The sequence below is a fragment of the Erinaceus europaeus genome, chromosome 4 (genome assembly GCF_950295315.1).
Source record: "Erinaceus europaeus chromosome 4, mEriEur2.1, whole genome shotgun sequence".
NCBI lineage: Eukaryota > Metazoa > Chordata > Mammalia > Eulipotyphla > Erinaceidae > Erinaceus > Erinaceus europaeus.
In genome coordinates, this window is record NC_080165.1 from 21476476 (window position 1) to 21494449 (window position 17974).

General features: G+C 53.1%; 1 protein-coding gene and 1 long non-coding RNA gene across 3 annotated transcripts in view; both read left to right on the forward strand.

Moving 5' to 3' along the window:
- Positions 1-1704: 1704 nt before the first annotated feature.
- Positions 1705-17974, forward strand: part of MICALL1 (MICAL like 1) — a 35648-nt gene continuing 19378 nt past the window's right edge. The window contains exons 1-5 of one of the 2 annotated variants that reach the window (XM_060188952.1): positions 1705-2235; positions 6142-6190; positions 6589-6730; positions 13078-13166; positions 14888-15030. In XM_060188952.1, coding sequence (XP_060044935.1) covers positions 2090-2235; positions 6142-6190; positions 6589-6730; positions 13078-13166; positions 14888-15030 — 569 coding nt within the window. In that variant the 5' untranslated portion in view covers positions 1705-2089. The remainder of the gene's footprint in view (positions 2236-6141; positions 6191-6588; positions 6731-13077; positions 13167-14887; positions 15031-17974) is intronic. The other variant, XM_060188953.1, reaches the window with a different exon arrangement.
- On the forward strand, positions 6737-8367 carry LOC132538004 (uncharacterized). Its single transcript, XR_009549406.1, has 2 exons — positions 6737-6852; positions 7864-8367. It is a non-coding gene; the product is annotated as an uncharacterized LOC132538004 (long non-coding RNA).

Genomic DNA, 17974 nt, shown 5'->3' on the forward strand with positions numbered 1-17974 from the left:
CAAAAAGTTTTTTTAAAAAACTATTTTACTACCTATTTATCAAATACCAGATCTTAATCTAGTTAGAATCTGAGTGATGGTTAAAGGGCCAGGCACCAAAGAGACTGGCCTCATGATCTAATCCTCCCACTTACTTTTTTTTTTTTTAATATTCCCATCACTTTATTGGAGGAAATAATTTTTACAAGGCAGCTGTTGTCACACAAGTACAATTTCTTGCTTTCTTCCTTTTTTTTTTTTTTTTTTTTTTTTTTTAACATTTTATTAAAGAGAAAAACAGGAGGAGAAAGAACCAGACATCACTCTGGTACATGTGCTGCCGGGGCTTGAATTTGGGACCTCATGCTTGAGAGTCCAGTGCTTTATCACCATCTCCCGGACCACTAAGTACAATTTCTTATTTTCCTGTGATAGGTATCTTATTTATTTTTTTTTCAAAGCCTGGGGTCTGGAGACTCAACTGTGCAGCAGTGCTCCACAACCTGTGGAGACTAGTGGTGCTCAGGTTTGAACCCAGGTCTCATTCTTGATGAAGTGTGTGCTCTACCAAGTGAGCTCTCTCCTGGTCCCTTAAACACTTTATGAAGCAAGGATTTTTTTTTTTTCCTTGAGAATTACTGCTGGGGCTCGCTTGGTGCCTGCACTATGGTTCTCCCATCCTTGTGTCTCTCTTTCTCTCTCTCTTCCTGACAGACAGAAGTAAGGAGAAAGACACCTGCAGCAATGCTCCACTGCTCATGAAACTTCCTTCCTGCAGGTGGAGACTATGGACTTGAACCCTGATCCTTGCTCAAGGTCATGTGTGTGCTCTAACTGCCCGCCCCCCCCCATTCTCATTCTCACGGTGGGAAAAATGAGGTTCAGGAATGCACAGATCACTTGGCTAAGTGGGAAATAATACCAGGGTTCCATCCTGGTTGATAGGGCTCCATGAATTCCAACCCCCTACCTTTTCCACCCTCCACCCCCACCCAGGGATAAGGGGTGAGAGGTGGCTAAGACCCCACTCCTTCCTTGGGGAGGTTGGGGGTGGGGTAGAGCAGTAGTCTGGTCCCAGTTAATTAGGCTTAGTTGGTGATGTCAGCACCCCCGGCAGCAACGTGGACGGCTGATTCACCTCCTGGTCAGTAGAGGCTTCTGGGAAGGGGTCACCCAGCAGGTCTTGAAGGGAAGCAGAAGAGTAAGGCTGGGCCATTCCAAGACCAAACTCCCACTGCCAGGCCAGTTTCCACAGCAGTCCAAGCCACGGTCCCCTCACCACAATTAGGGCAGGTTGTGTGTGTGTGTGTTGCTGGGTCTACGCAAGGGGTGATAATTCTGCAGGTCAGGGTTCATGGTGAATTCATTCTTGTTGAGCACCTGCCCAGGTGGGGTATGGCCCCTCCCTGGCCGGCTCTGGGGGAGTGGATGGGGGAGAGAGAGCTACCTACCTACCGGGAGGTCAGGGTGGTGAGAGGGTGAGGGTGCCTTGGGACTCGCGGAGGGGATCGTCTGGTTGGCCTGAGGTGGGGGGAATACCGCCGCAAAGTTTCAGGCAGCGGAGGTGGGTGGGCTTAGGGAAGTCAGTGTGGGGGTTCGCAGGCTGTCAGGCCACACATCTGGCAGGAGGCGGAGAGCAGAGGAGTTGGGCGGCGCGCAGCAGACATTGTGGGGAGGGGCCGGCTGCGGAGGTGAGGGTTCGCGGGGGGAGCTACGCCGGGGGTGTCCTCCCGGGTGGGGGCGCGCCGGGGCGGGGCCTGCGCAGGGTGGGGCGCCGGGTCCCACCCCTCTCCGGCCGGGCGGCGGCGGGGAGCGAGGCCAGCGGGGCGCCCGCGCCGCCCTGAGCGAGGGGAGCGGGGAGGCCGGGCCGGGCCGGGCGGGGCCGCGCGGGCAGGTCGGGGCAGGTCCGGGCGGGCAGGGGAGCCGAGAGCCGAGAGCCGGGAGCTGGAAGCCGGGAGCCGGGCTCCGACCCGCATCAGCACCCGCACCCGCACCCGCACCCGCACGGGCCGCGGCCCCACCCTCTCCCCGCCCCGCGCCCGGAGCTGGGAGCGCAGCGCCGGGCAGGCCGCGCGGAGTCGCCGCCGGAAGCCGAGCCGGCCCGGGGCTCATGGCGGGGCCGCGGGGCGCGCTGCTGGCCTGGTGCCGCCGCCAGTGCGAGGGCTACCGCGGCGTGGACGTGCGCGACCTGAGCGGCTCCTTCCGGGACGGCCTGGCCTTCTGCGCCATCCTGCACCGGCACCGGCCCGACCTGCTGTGAGTGCGGGCTGCGCGGGCGGGTGGGACCCCCGCCCCCCTCAGTGACGCGGGGCCGCCGGCCGAGGCGCCGCCCTCCGCCGCCCCGCGCCCACCCGCCCAGACCCGCGACCCGGGGCCTTCTCCCTCCCCCACTCGGACCCCACCCCCTGCGCTGCCTGCCGCCTCCATGCAGGTCCCGCGGGGTTGCGGGGCCCCAGCCCCGCCCACTGGGCACTGAACCCGCAAGGCCTTGACCCTTGGAAGGAGCCAGCTGGGAACCCTGGGCCTCAGCTGCGTTAAACTCCGAGCACCCCTCCCGGTCAGGCGAGGCGGCCTGGTTCCCCGGAGGCGCCCCTTGCTTGGTGCGTTAAGGTGACCTCCCGTGGCCCCTCCATGCAGCCCTGGCTCCGGGCGCTAGCACAGTGCCAGCGTCTTAACCCGGGGTAGATGAATGGCTGTACCCCTGCCCCGAGAACTCAGATCTGCCTCCGCTGTCCTGTACTCGGTGGTGTGGGGAATACTTACCGGGCCCCCTTGATTGACAGTCGACAAACTAGGCTGCTCCAGTGTGCCCTGGCCCCTTCTTCCCTCTATATGCCTAGCTGGGTGCTCATGGGAAGGTGTATCCACATCCCAGAGCAGTGGGCTTGGGGTTTTTATATATCCCTCAGCTCCTTGTGCCTTGAGCCCTGAAACTTCATTCATTCTTTCATACATTCACTGGGCACTGAGTGAAAGTTTTGTTTGGTGCCTGCCATTCTTTGTGCTTCAGGTTTCTTCTGCAAAATATGGGACATGGGTCCTTGCCTCTCTTGCCTGCACTTCCCCTCACCCCCCCTCAAGGTCTGAAGTCTTCTCTTTGTCTCTTTCATCTCCCCAAGGACAGTGCCTGGAAGGCTTTGTTGAAGGAGGGAAGGAAAGAGGAAAGGATTGTTTCAGGGGTGCGAAAGGCACTGGTACTTGGTGGCACCGTGTGTCTGCGTGGGGAGCCCTGTGCTGGGCTTGGGGGAGAGGTTGTGTGTGTCAGGGGAGGGGCAGTGGAGGCAGATGTGAAGGAGATGGGGTGGGTACAACCTGTTGTGGGACATGTAACAGCTGCACTAGCTAGTAAGGGGGGTCGGGGAGCCGGGACCAGGAGCACCCTAACCAGATCCATTCCTTGCTGCTAAGGGGTCTTCCTTTTTGGATGGAGGGGGGCAGGGACAGACAGGGGACAAGGGACAGGGCAGTGTGTGAGGGAACATGAGTGTCAGTGTGTAAACCCCAGCTCCCTTGGGGATTTGTAAAGCAGCTTGATGGGGGAGGTAGGCAGTGGCTAAGGCATTAGATTTCCAAGTTTGAGGCCCCAAGTTCAATCCCCAACATTACATGTGCCAGAGTGATACTCAGGTTCTCTTTCTCTTCCCTCTCTCAATCACTTATTGATAAGTTGATATTTTTACAAAGTGGCTGGGTGATCTCACGTGAGGGTGAAGTGCTGCAGTGAGCGTTTGTTAACAGTCTGAGTTGCGTCACTGGGTAGAAGGGAGGTGATGGCTTACTCTGTCATCCATCCACTCAACAGTCTTGCTGAGTCTCTGCCCTGAGCCAGCAGTCCCACCCTAGCTGCCACTGGCTTTTGGGGAAAAGATACATATCAGCGACCATAATCATCCCCTGGGGAAGGTGCTGGTGCCAAGGTCCTGGCTGAGAGGCCCTCCTAGAGATCTAGAGTCGAATGAGGGCCGAGGAGAAGGGTGCTCTGGGCAGAGGAGACCCGAGGGCACTACCATAGCCCAGGACAGGGAGGGGCCAGCTGGGCCTCTTGCTTGCTGAGGATAGATGTGTGGGCTCTGGGGGGCCTTGACGGGGAGGGATGTGGTAATGTGCTGTAGCTGGTGGCTGTATTCTAGAAAGATGTAGAGTCATGTTCAGACACTCATCTGCAAGGTGGGTCAGTGCCTGGACTGTCAGCCCACTGCATAGGAGGAGAGCGGAGGCCTGGTTCCACACAGAGGGCCCCCATAGTGGTGGTGGGGCGAGAATCGACTTGCTGAGTGGTACAGGCCCCTGGAGCGGGCCGGCTCAGACCTCTGCTAGATGGATTCTATTGCCACCACGAAGAGCTTGGCTCAATGCTGCCTGCTCCCCATCTGGGATCTTTGGACTCCCTAGAGGGCAGGGACCATCTGGGCTTCATTTTTCTATCTTTCATCTTCCCCAGAGCCAAACAGAACCTCCCAGGGCTTTGGAAAATTCTCTGAAAATATCTGTAATCGAAGCCCAGATGTCAGTGAGGGACTGAGATGGGGAGCTGGGGAGCTGGGGGACAAGGTGGAGGAGACACTGTAACATCTGGTCTTTTGTTTTTGCCATTCTCACAACTGTTTTTGGCATTTGTTCTTTCAGTGAATGTCTGCTGGGTGCCTGCTATGGCCTGGGAGCTGTGGGCAGGGTTGGGGGCTCAGGGTAAATACGGTGGAACGTGCTGGGAAGACAGAAGTTATCTGGCCCCGGGAACAGCCTTTGCAAGGGGGGGGTGTTGTTGGGGGGGTGTGTGAGCTGGTAACCCTGCACCCTGCTTAGGGGGCAGGTAGTTTGCTTAGGCCCCACTCAGTGACAAAGCAGGGGGGGACCCAGCTGAGGGCAGAAGGAAGCAGCTTGTCCAGTGGTGACAGGGCTCTGAAGTCCTCTCTGCTCTTCCATCCACCCAGCTCAGGGCACCACCTCGGGGGTTCTTGAGCCGCCCTTTCCTGCCTTTGTCCCAACCTGCTTCTGTAACCCATTCTGGAAAAATTAGATGACAGGAGGCTGTGTGCCTGCCCTCTTCCTAGGCCTGTGGTCTGTCACCAAGCCCGGACACAGATCAGTGCCCCCACCCCCACCCCCACCCCCAGGTAGTCCTGGGCTTCCAGTCTGCAGATAGGAAAGTGCGGCTTGAGGTCTTGCAGCCTGGCCTGGAGATCAGGCCTGGGCCCCAGCTCTCAGGGCTGGGCGGTCTGGCCAGCAGTTTCCAGCCACAGAAAGGCAAGGTTTCTGGTGGGGACTCCCAGGAGGCCACTGAACCAGGGAGGCTGGGCTGTTTGGCTGGTTTTGGTCACCCTAGGAACTTGGGATGGGGAGAGGCAGGGTGGGGGGTAGAACGGAGCCTCTCTCTGAAGCCAGCAGGCCAGCCAGCTGCTGCCTCTCAGGCCCTCTGGTCAGGCCTGGCAGCCCTCACCTGTCCCAACTTAGCAACTAGGAACCCTAATTGCTCCCCCAAGAGGAGATGCCCAGTGGGGCTGAGGTCGGCATTCGGGCTTGGCCAGAGACTGGGTGCCAGCAGCTCTGGGTTGTGCGATTTCCAGCCCAGTTCAGACTTGTTCTTCTATTCCTGGCTCCATGAATGATGACATCTATCTCGGGGCTGGGTTAGGGATCTAGCATGTCAGTGTGCTTCTCGGGGCTTCTGACATGCATTGGAAGGGCCAGAGGTGCAGATTTCCCTCTCTGGACCTCAGTGTCTTCATCTGTAAAGTGGAGTGAGGACCCACTTAGTGGCATCCCCATGGGGATAAAGGAAATTCTAGATGGGAGTCTGGAGCTGGACGCAGGGCCCAGTGTCCTAATTACTACAAGTGCTGGTCTGGTTTTCCTTTAGGTGGTGGCTTCTTAAGGCAGGGGGTCCGGAGTCTCAGGGGAGGGGGCTTCCCACCGGAGAGGGTGTGGGCCTCAGTCGTCACTATCACTTTCCTCACTTCCGGGTGATTCACTTGGCCATCCCACCTCTCTCAGCAAATGTCTGTGGCCTCAGTTTTGCCCTTGCTCACCCACAGACCCTTCCCCCAACCATGCTGAGGCTCTGGCTGACTGGGATGAAGTCACCTCCACTCAGCTCATTCAAGAACCCCTCCCCCACTGCCCCTAGAGTCACTCAGTGCCCCTCCTCCCCTCTGCCTCTTGCAGGGATTTTGATTCACTTTCCAAGGACAATGTCTTCGAGAATAACAAACTGGTGAGTCTCCACACAGGTCGAAACCCAAGAAGGTGTGTGTGTGTGTGTGTGTGTGTGTGTGTGTGTGTGTGTGTGTGTGTGTACTTAAGGGCAGGGGGCAGTGGGTCTTGCAGCTGAGCTGAGGGCCCCCTGTCAGCTTCCAAAGAGCATCCTTTATGGGGGTCTCCGTTCCTGGGGAAAGTGCTAGCTGCTCCTCCTCCCACCCCTGCTCTCCTTTACGAAGCACCAGGGTCCCCTACCCAGGGTCGAAGCCTCTGGCTGGTTAGTAATTACCTTTGCCCTGACCTCCTGTGTCCCGTGCCCCAATGCGGGAAGTGGGCTACTAGCTCTGCCTTCTCTCCCTGCTGCGGCTGCTCAGATGCCCCAATCCTTCTCCTCCTGAATCTTCCCCACCCCAGGCCTTTGAAGTGGCTGAGAAGGAGCTGGGGATCCCTGCTCTCCTGGACCCCAACGACATGGTCTCCATGAGTGTCCCCGACTGCCTCAGCATCATGACCTACGTGTCCCAGTACTACAACCATTTCTCCAGCCCTGGCCAAGGTTAGCCGGCAGTCCCCCGCCCCCCAGGCTGGTAGGGCCCCACAGCTGCAGACAGACAGCTGGCAGCTGGCGAGGCCATACATCCTTCCGTTACTGAATACAGAATTCACTGCTGGAACCAGGTATTTACTGAGCAGGGTACACCCTATGTGGGGGGGGGGGCATGAGAGTGGCCCTTCCTGACCAAGGGAGGGGGAGCCCTCTGCTGTGGGGAGCCAGACAGCAGGAAACTAGCTCAGGGCCTCTTATCCTGCCTGCTGAGAGCTCACCTCGGGACACCCACCCTCACTTCCTGTTTGCAAGCACTTCCCTGGGCTTTTTCTTCTAGTTGGGCTGTAAGTAGCCCTGCCTTGGGGGGGAGTTGAGGGGGGCATGCAGTGTCTTCCTGAGATGACCTTCAAGGCCCTGCAACTGAGAGGCTGGGGATGGGGGTGCAGCAGGGGAAGAGGGAGCAGAAACTAGTTCTCAGCTCTGATTCAGACCTCCTAGTATCTCCTGGCCTCCAGCCCCATACAGGAACCTCCTCCAGGCAGAGTGGGAACTGGGAGCTCAGATTCATCCCCAGCCAAGGGCAGAGGACTGCGATGAGAGTCTGGCCACTGGCCACACTGTAGTGGACTCCTTTCCTTTCCCTGCCCCAGCTCAGTCTTCCTCTTCCTCTGATCTCCATGTGGTCAGGCCCAATTCATCTCTCTCTCTCTCTCTCTCTTTTTCTTTTTATCTCCAGGGCTCAGTGCCTACACTATAAATCCACTACTCCTGACGGACATATATATATATATATATATATATATATATATATATACATATATATATATATATTTAAATTAGATAGGAGAGAAATTGAGAGAGGAGGGTGGATAGAGAGGGGGAGAGAAGGATAGACACCTGCCCCCGGCTCCAATGGGATCCTTGGTTCTTGCACTTCGCACCACGTGCGCTTAACCCACTGTGCTATCACCTGGCTCCCTCTCTATCTTTTTTTTTGCCTCCAGGGTTATTGCTGGGGCTCAGTGCCTGCACCATGAATCCACTGCTCCTGAAGGCCATTTTTTCCCCACTTTGTTGCCCTTGTTGTTGTAGCCTTGTTGTGGTTATTATTGTTACTGTTGATGTCTTTCCTTGTTGGATAGGACAAACAAATGGAGAGAGGAGGGGAAGACAGAGAGGGGAAGAGAAAGACAGACACCTGCAGACCTGCTTCACCACCTGTGAAGCAACTCCCCTGTAGGTGGGGTCCCTCTCTTTCTCTCTCTCTCTCTCTCTTTTTTTTTTTTTTTTTTTAACTTCCAGGGTTATTGCTGGGGCTCTGAATCCACTGCTCCTGGAGGCAATTTTTTTCCTTTTATTGCCCTTGTTGTTTTATCATTGTTGTGGTTGTTATTGTTGTTGTTGATGATGTCGTTGTTGTTGGATAGGATAGAGAGAAATGGGGAGAGGAGGGTATACGGGGGTAGAGAAAAAGATAGACACCTGCAGACCTGCTTCACCACTTGTGAAGCGACCTCCCTGCAGGTAGGGGGCCAGGGGCTTGAACCGGGATCCTTATGCTGGTCTTTGCTCTTTGTGCCATGTGCGCTTAACCCTCTGTGCTACCACCTGACTCCCTCTTCACTCTCTTTTTAAAAGATTGATTTTATGGGACTGGGGAAATGGCATAATGGTTATACAAATGACATTTATGCCTGAGACTCTGAGTTCCCAGTTTCTTTCTTTTTAAAAATTTTTTATTTATTAATTTTTTTTTTTATTGGACAGGGAGAGAAATTTAGAGGAAAGGGGGAGATGAAGGAGAGAGAGAAACCAACTTGTAGCACTGCTTTACCACTTGTGAAGCTTCCTTCTGCAGGTGGGAACTGGAGGCTTGAACCTGAACCCTTGCTCGTTAGAACATGTGCGCTCAGCTTCCCGGCTCCACATTCCCAGTTTCAGCCTCCCCAGCACCATCATAAGCCAGAGCTGAGCAGTGCTCTGGTAATAACTATAAATAAACAAGGTTTACTTTATGTATTACATATGGGAGAGTGTGTGTGTTTCCTATAAGACACAGAGGAGAGCTGGAATATCACTCTAGCACGTGGGATGTGAGAACTGAACTCAGTTCCTTGCGCTTCTCCTAGGCCTGCCCGATTCTTTTTTTTTTTTCCTCATTCAGGTAGACAGACACACACGCCACAGCACCAGAGCCTTTCCTGGGGCTCATGACATTTCCATGTGGACCTGGAACGGGAACCTGGGGTGGCTTGTCTGGCAAGGTTGCGTCCTACCCAGTGAGCTGTGTCTTCAGCCCTCACCCAATTCAGTCTTACTTTTGGGAGGGCCACCCTTCCAAAGACTGTGGGCGAATGAAATCTGGGAGAGCCCTCACTAGATGTCCCAGGGTGAGGGTGACCCTGCTGGGCCCAGCCCCCCAAGTGTGCCTGGGTTGTGCACCCCCATAGGCCCAAGGTACAGTTTGTGCCACTTGGCTCTTGAGTGCACACCGTTTGTCTTACCTGCTGCTGGAGCAGAGAAGCACACCGATGCATTCCCGCCCTGGGGACAAGGCTGCTGGCAGGGACTCCAGAGTGTGGTCACACTTGCCTTGGTCCAGACAGGGTCCCTGTGGGGCCTAGTTCTGGAGGGTCAGTGTTATGTTGGGTGCTGTGTGCTGGGTGCTGCGTTGGAGCCAGATTCCAAGGGGCAGTGGCTTCTGCCTGCCTGGCCAAGAGGCAGCAGAATGAAGGGAGCCCACAGTATGGGCACAGGAGGAGGGCGCTTACCCCACAGAACGGCAGGGGCCCTGCGAGCAGGATGCAGCCCACAGTGTGGGCTCTGAGGGCCCGTCCACTTGTGGGTTGAGCCTCTCACTGGTCTGCTCACAGTCAGACTGAATTTTTTCTGCTTTGAGACCTTAACTTTCTCCCACTGCGGAGCCTGACTTGGTGTTCCTCCAGCTCCAAACCCCTGTGTCCCCACCTCTCCCACTTCCCGCCACATTCTCTCCCCAGTCTCTAGTCTTCACATTTCCCCCCTGGGCAGCCTGCTCCCTGTTTCAGTCATTTCCCTGCAGCACACCCTTGAGGCTCTGTCTCATCTGCCTGTCACTCCTTTCTGCCCCATGCAGTCACTCCTCTGTTGCAGACTGTCTGGGGCCCTGCGGGGGGCCCTAGCACCAGGTGTTGTCCGCTTGGTGGCTAGATGCTTGTTTAGCCCCAGTGTCGCTAGTGGCTGTGCTGGGTGCAGGAGAGGCAGCTGGGAAGCCGAGACCCATAGCTCCCTGGTCTCCGGGATGGGGAGGGAAGAGAGAAGCAGTGAACGAGTCCAGTGAGGGACACAAAGTAAGGCAGCAGGAGAGGAAGTGCTGGGAGGGAGAAGTGGTTCCTCCAGAGGATTAGTCAGGGAGGGCCTCTACAAGGAGGTGACATCAGGGCTAAGCTTGGGCAGAGGAGGTCCTGTGAAGATTGGGGAGGGCTGATCCAGGCAGGAGTGTGACTGGGGGCTTACCTGCCCAAGGGAGCATGGAGTGGGGCAGGAGATGTGGAAAGAGGGGCTGGAGGTGGGGATACTACGAGCTTGGTTAACTGAGAGGATTCAAAAAAATGTGTATTATTATTATTGTTGTTGTTGTTATTGCCAGCAGGGTTATCACTGGGACTCAGTGCCTGCACTACAAATCCACTCTTCCGTGGTTTGGGAGGTGGCACAGTGATAAGGCTTTGAACTCTCAAGCATGAGGTCCTGAGTTCGATCCCTGGCAGCACATGTGCCAGAGTGATGTCTGGTTCTTTCTCTCTCCTCCTATTTTTCTCATTAATAAATAAAATCTCTTTTTAAAAAAAAAAAAAAAAACAAATCCAGTCTTCCTGGTGACCTTTTTTTTTCCTTTTCTTTATTGATAGAGACAGAGCAAATGAGAAGAGAGGAAATAAGGAGAGAGAAAGACACCTGCAGCACTGCTTCACTGCTCATGAAGTCTCCCCTGTCGGTGGGGACCAGGGGCTTGAATAGGAGTCCTTGTGCATGGTGTTGTGTGCATTCAGACAGGCGCACCTCAGGTGCCTGGCCCCTCTAATGTCTAAAGTTGTTTATTTACTAACATCACAGTGAAAGAATCTGAGCATCACTCTAGTGCAGGTGGATACAGGGTATCAAACTCAGGGTCTCCTGCATGCAAGACTGATGCACTGTCCACTACACCACTTCCTGGGTCATGGCTTCCTTTTTTTTTTTTTTTTTGCCTCCAGGGTTATTGCTGGAGCTCGGTGCCTGCATTATGAATCCACTGTTCGTGGAGGTCATTTTCCCCATTTTTGTTGCCCTTCTTGTTGTTGTTATTATTGTTGTCATTGCTGCTGTTGTTGGATAGAAGAAATAGAGAGAGGAGGGGAAGACAGAGGGGGAGAGAAAGAGAGACACCTGCAGACCTGCTTCACCACTTGTGAAGCGACTCCCCTGCAAGTGAGGAGCCGGGGGCTCAAACTGGGATCCTTATGCAGGTCCTTGCACTTTGTGCCATGTACACTTAACCCACTGCACTACTACCTGACCCCCTCCAATTTTTTTTTTTCCCCGTTTGACTGTGTGATCAGAAGAACTACATTTCCCACCACGGTCCAAGTTCCTGCACATGTATGTAACTGAAACAAGTTTCAGGAAACAATTCTTCCCCTTATAGCATGTGATGCGTGCAGATTTCTTCTGTTCCATTTTCCCATGTGTTGGCTGCAGGTCACTCAGTTGATTTTGGGTTTATTAACGGCCTGCGAGTCGAGTTTGGTAAATGTCTTTTGGGTCTCAGTCAGGCACTTGGATTTTTTAAAAAATATTACTTATTTTCCCTTTCGTTGCCCCTTTTTATTGTTGCTGTAGTTATTATTGTTGTTATTGATGCCATCATTGGATAGGACAGAAATGGAGAGAGAAGGGGGAGATGAGGAGAGAAAGATAGATACCTGCAGACCTGCTTCACCGCCTGTGAAGCGACTCCCCTGCAGGTGGGAAGCCAGGGGCTCGAACCGGGATCCTTATGCCGGTCCTTGTGCTGCGTGCCATATGCGCTTAACCCGCTGCGTTACCTCCTGACCCCCTGGATTTAAAAAAAAATACATGTTTATATTGTTTGCTTATTTGTTGCATAGAGACAGAGAGAAACAGGTGGAAGGGAGAGAAAGAGAGAGAAGGATAGAAGGGCTGGGCAGTGATGCCTCTGGTTGAGCGCACACATTACAGTGCATAAGGACCCAGGTTTGAGTCCCGGTCCCCACCTGTAGGAGGAAATTTTGCAAGTGGTGAAGCAGTGTTGTAGGTCTCCCCCCCTTCCTAACCCCAGCTCCCATTCTACCTCCCCCTTTCTTCTCGATTTCTAGCTGTCTGTATCCAATACATGAATATAATTAAAAAAAAAATAGACAAGTGGTCCAAGAGGTGGTGCAGTGGATAAAGCACTGGATTCTCAACCATGAGATCCTGAGTTCATTCCTGGAAGCACATTTACCAGGGTAATGTCTGGTTCTTTCTCTCCTTGCCTATATTTCTCATGAATAAATAAACAAATTCTTTTTTTAAAAAAAATAGAAGGAGTAGAGCTGTAGTGCAGTGGGTTAAGCGCAGGTGGCGCAAAGCTCAAGGACCGGCATAAGGATCCCGGTTGGAGCCCGGCTCCCCACCTGCAGAGGAGTCGCTTCACAGGCGGTGAAGCAGGTCTGCAGGTGTCTGTCTTTCTCTCCCCCTCTCTGTCTTCCCCTCCTCTCTCCATTTCTCTCTGTCCTATCCAACAACGACAACAACAATAATAACCACAACAAGGACAACAAAAGGGAATAAATATTTTACAAAATTTAAAAAGATAGAGAACACCTGCAGCACTACTTCACCACTTGTGAAGCTTCCTTCCTGCAGTGGGGTAGGTTCTTATGCATAGTGATGTATGTGCTCCACCAGCTGTGCTAGCACCCAGCCCAGGCACTTGGATTTCTTTAGTTAACATATGGTCAAGTGGACTGGGGAGAGAGGGCTATCCAGTTCTGGGCTGTACCTGCCTGTTTAGGCCCATGAGAACAGCTTTTCGTGGGCACCAGGGATCCAAACTACTGTCCTGGGTCCTCAGGCCAGCAGCATCCTACGGCTTCCGTTCCTCCTACCCTTTCACTCTACTGTGCTGGTGGGGAGGAAGCGTGCCGTCCTGCAGTGCAGGGGTGTGGGTTCTGTGCCGCTGCCTCAGTGCTCCTGGGCACCTGCACTGAAGCAGGAGGCTGCTCTGCTCGCTCTGTGCCGCCCACGGCCGTGGCTGTTAATGCCAGATTGGGGCCTCCCCCAGACTCCAGAGTCTCCACCTACCTCAGGGTCTCTTTCCTGTCCCTTGGCAGCTGCTGTCTCCCCACCCAGAAAAGATCCAGCACCCTCCTCACCTCCATCTGAAGCACTTACTCCAGCAGAACCAGGACCTGAGGCTGAGGTAAGCTCTTGCCTGTGGGAGTGAGCAGGGTGGAGACAACTGTCACTGCACTGTCGATGTGGCTCCTTGCTCCCAGTCTCACTGACTTTATTTATTTTTGTTATCTTTATTTACTTATTGGATAGAGACAGCCAGAAATTGAGAGGGAAGGGGGCAATAGAGAGGGAGAGAGACGGGGCCAAGGGTTGGCACACCTTGTTAAATGAACGCAATGCATTGTACAAGGACCCGGGTTCAAGCTCCTGGTCCCCACCTGCAGGGGGAAAGCTTCATAAGTGGTGAAGCAGGGTTTCAGGTGTCTCTCTGTCTCTTTCCCTCTCTATCTCCCCTCCCTTCTCAATTTCTCTCTGTCTCTGTCCAATAATCAATCAGTCAATTAATTAATTTAAAAAGAGGGAGAGAGACAGAGAGACACCTGCAGCCCTGCTTCACCACTTGCGAAGCTTTTCCCCTCCCTGCAGGCGGGGGCTGGGGGCTTGAACCTGGGTCCTTGTGCTTTGTAATCTGTGTGCTCAACCAAGTGTGCCACCACCCAGCTCCACTCTCACTGACTTTGAAAATAAAGTTTGTGACATGGGACCAGGTGGTGGCGCACCTGGTTAAGCGCACACATTACAGTGTGCAAGGACCCAGGTTCAAGTCCCTTGTCCCTACCTGCAGGGGGGAAGCTTCACAAGTGGTGAAGTAGAGCTGCAGGTGTCTCTCTGTTTCTCTCCTTTTCTCTCTCACCCTCCCCTCTCAATTTCTCTCTGTCTCTGTCCAATAGTAAGTAAATAAACCTTAAAAATAATAATAATTAAAAAAAATAAAGTGTGACAGAACAGGACAGGGGGTGTGGGTTGGGAGGTGCCCCCACTGAAGGAAAGAGGGACAGTCTGCAGAAGCGCCAACAGGAGCCTGCCAGAGCGCTGGCAGATGCTGGCATGCCACCGATCACCACCAGGCCTTGATTTCCTGTGGAGACAGAGCTTTCAACTTTTTGGATTATGCTTAATCTCCTCAGCGCCCTGGGGGAGCCGTATTGCATATCCTGATATATAGCTGAGAAAATGGATGCTTAGAGAGGCTTGACCACTCATCCAAGGTCACGCAGGACATGGGGGCCACAAGTGCCACTCCCCTGTCCCAGGGAGTTTGAAGTTAGAGGGGGTGACCCAGCCCTTCTCATGTGGGCAGCTCTTCATCGTGTGCAAACAGCTTTCCTCGCCTGGCTGGAGGGGCTGCTGGGGCGGCCCAGGGTGGATGTGGGGGCTCATGACCCCATTTTGCAGGTGGGACGTCAGTGCCCAGACAGCTTGCTCAAGGTTGTGATGCTCTGAAGTAGAGACACTGGCTTTAAATGCCCTATGGCTCTAGGATCAGGGAGGGAAGGCAGTGGGGCTGGGGGAGCTGAGGGGCAGGAGACGGGAAAGAATAGCCAGGGGGTGGCTTGTCGTCTGGAGCTGCCTGTCTGCTGGGGAGGGTCCCAGGGACTGAAAGTCAGGCTTCGGGTACCCCCCCCCCCCCCAGCTCAATGACCTTGAGCAGGGCTCTCCTCCTGCCTGGCCTTTAGGCTTCACATCTGCTGTGAAAAGGCAATAGCCTCTCTCACCTTCAGCTTCCCGGGCTCCCAGAAAGTATGTGACACAAGAGACCGGGGGGGGGGGGGGGGGCAGTCCTGATCAGGATGCCAGGTGGCCATGTCCGTATCCTCCATCTGCACCCCACCCTGTTCCCTGCAGGACAAGGAGTTCCCCTCCAGCAGCCTGTCAGAGCGGGGCGCCCACCAGACGCCCAGCAGCACGTGTGCAGCCTGTCACCAGCACGTGCACCTGGTGCAGCGTTACCTGGCCGAGGGCAAGCTGTACCACCGGCACTGCTTCCGGTGAGTTTCTGGAGGCCTTGGGGGTTTCCCTCGTCCCTAGCACCCTGGTATCAGCATCAAAGCTTCCATAATTGTTGCGGTTATGTTATTTTAAAAATATTTATTTATTTATTTGTTTGTTTATTTATTATTCAATAGAGACAGAAATTGAGAGGGGTGGGGGCGGTAGAGAGGGAGAGAGGCAGAGAGACACCTGCAACTGTACTTCTCCACTTGTGAAGCTTCCCCCCTGCAGATGAGGACCAGGGGCTTGGACCTTGGTCCTTGTACACCGTAATCTGCTCGCTTAACCAGGTGTGCCACCACCTGCCCCCCCCCCCCCTTTTTTAAAGATTTTATTTATTTACCAAAGAGAGAACCAGAGAAGTACTCTGGCATATATCTGGGCTGAGAACTGAACTCAGAACTTCATGCTTGCAAGTGCAGCACTCTAGTCACTGTGCCACCTCCTGACTGCAAGAGCTTCCGTAGTGCTTGGCGTGTAGTGACAGACAGCTGGCCCCGTTCTTCCTGGGGCTGTCTTGCTTATCCCCATTTCACTGATGATGGATGGAGGCCCAGCAAGGGAAGACTTGCCTGGAAGTCTTAGAGACTTAGACATAGACATAGAAATGGAAGCTGCCTCAGGGCCTCTGCTGCCAGGCTGAGGTTCTTTGGGGATAACTAACTATCAGGGTGATTGAGAAGCACGAAGTCATTAAGAGTCTGAGAGGAGGGGAGTTATCTCACCAAGTAGAGCTTATGCTTTCCTTTTTCGCTTTTCTTTTCTTTTCCTCCTTCTTCTTTCTTCTTTTTATTTTATTTTTTTAATTTAAAAAATTTATTTATTCCTTTTGTTGCCCTTGTTGTTTTATTGTTGTTGTTATTGATGTCGTTGTTGTTGGATAGGACAGAAAGAAGTGGAGAGAGGAGGGGAAGACAGAGGGGGAGAGAAAGACAGACACCTGCAGACCTGCCTCACTGCCTGTGATGCGACTCCCCTGCAGGTGGGGAGCCGGGGGCTCAAACTGGGATCCTTACGCTGGTCCTTGTGCTTGGCGCCACCTGCACTTAACCTGCTACGTTACCGCCCGACTCCCCTTTCTTCTTTTTTTAACCAGAGTACTGTTCAGCTCTGGCTTATGGTAGTGCAGGAATTGAACCTGGGACTTCAGAGCCTCAGACATTAGAACCTCTTTGCAAAACCATTATGCTATATACCCCTGCCTATATCTTTACTTATTTATTTTAATTTTTTATATTTTATTTATTTATTTTCCCTTTTGTTGCCCTGGTTGTTTTTTATTGTTACTGTAGTTATTATTGTTGTTGTTATTTATGTTGTTGTTAGATAGGACAGAGAGAAATGGAGAGAAGAGGTGAAGACAGAGAGGGGGAGAGAAGGATAGACACCTGCAGACCTGCTTCACCGCCTGTGAAGCGACTCCCCTGCAAGTGGGGAGCCGGGGGCTCAAACTGGAATCCTTACTCTGGTCCTTGTGCTTTGCGCCACCTGCGCTTAACCTGCTGCGCTACTGCCCAACTCCCTGTTTTTTTATTTCTTAAAAAAAAATTTTTTTAATATTATTTTTATTGTTGTTGCCCTTGTTGTTTTTCATTGTTGTGGTAGTTATTGTTGTTATTGATGTTGTCGTTGTTACATAGGACAGAGAGAAATCGAGAGAGAAGGGGAGACAGAGGGGGAGAGAAAGATAGACACCTGCAGACCTGCTTCACCGCCTGTGAAGCGACTCCCTGCAGGTGGGGAGCCGGGAGGTTGAACCAGGATCCTTACACCAGTCCTTGTGCTTTGTGCCAAGTGCACTTAACCCGCTGTGCTACTGCCTAACTCCCTATTTTTTTAATTTTTTAACTAGGGCACTGTTCAGTTCTGGCTTATGGTGGTGTGGGGGATTGAACGTGGGAACCTGGGACTTTGAAGCCTCAGGCATGAGAGTCTGTTTGCATAACCATTATGCTATCTACTCTCCGCCCATCTTTACTTATTTTTATGACACTGGTGGAGACAGAGAGACACACACACACCAGACTGCTCAGTTCTGGTTTATGATGGTGTTGGAGATTAAGCCTGAGACCTCTGGGACACCAGATACGTACATTTTACACTCTAAAATGCTATCTCCTGACTGTAACACATTTTTTTTCTGTCAAAACACTTTTTTTTTTTTTTGGTTTATTGGGTAGGAGAGATAGTATAATGGTTATGTAGAAAGGCTTTTTGTTTGAGGCTCCAAAGCCTCAGGCCCAATTCCCAGTACCACCATAATCCAGAGCTGAGCAGTATTCTGGGAAAAGATTATTTAATCATGAAAAAGCAAGTGCCACAGTGTTACTCTGGCATATACAGTACCAGGGATTATCCTGGGGGGGGGGGTACTTGGGGTGTTATGCTTGCAAGTTATATGCTGTACCTGCTGGGCCCCCACCAGGCTGCTGTTAAAGCCTTCTGAGTGCATTTGACACTGCGGTCTGTCATAAATACAACCTGGAATAAGACTTGTAGGCGTAGGTGTACAACTGGGATCAGGATGTCAGGAGACAGTAGTACTTGACCGTTTGTTGTGACATGCCTCTGATGTGTTACACTTTTTTTAAAAAATCCTTATTTTCCCTTTTTGTTGCCCTTGTTTTTCATTGTTGTTGTAGTTATTGTTGTCGTTGTTAGGACAGAGAGAAATGGAGAGAGGAGGGGAAGACAGAGAGGGGGAGAGAAAGACAGACACCTGCAGACCTACTTCACCGCCTGTGAAGCGACTCCCCTGCAGGTGGGGAGCCGGGTCTCGAACTGGGATCCTTTGTTCTGTTTTGTAATGACACCAAACAGAAAAGCCCTGGTTGGTTGCGCTGAGTTGACTTTCTGAGCCATAAGCTAGTGGCTGCCTGCTCACCAGTAGGCCCTCGAGCGCTCTACTGGAGGGAGCCTGGCTTCCTTCTGCAGCTACAC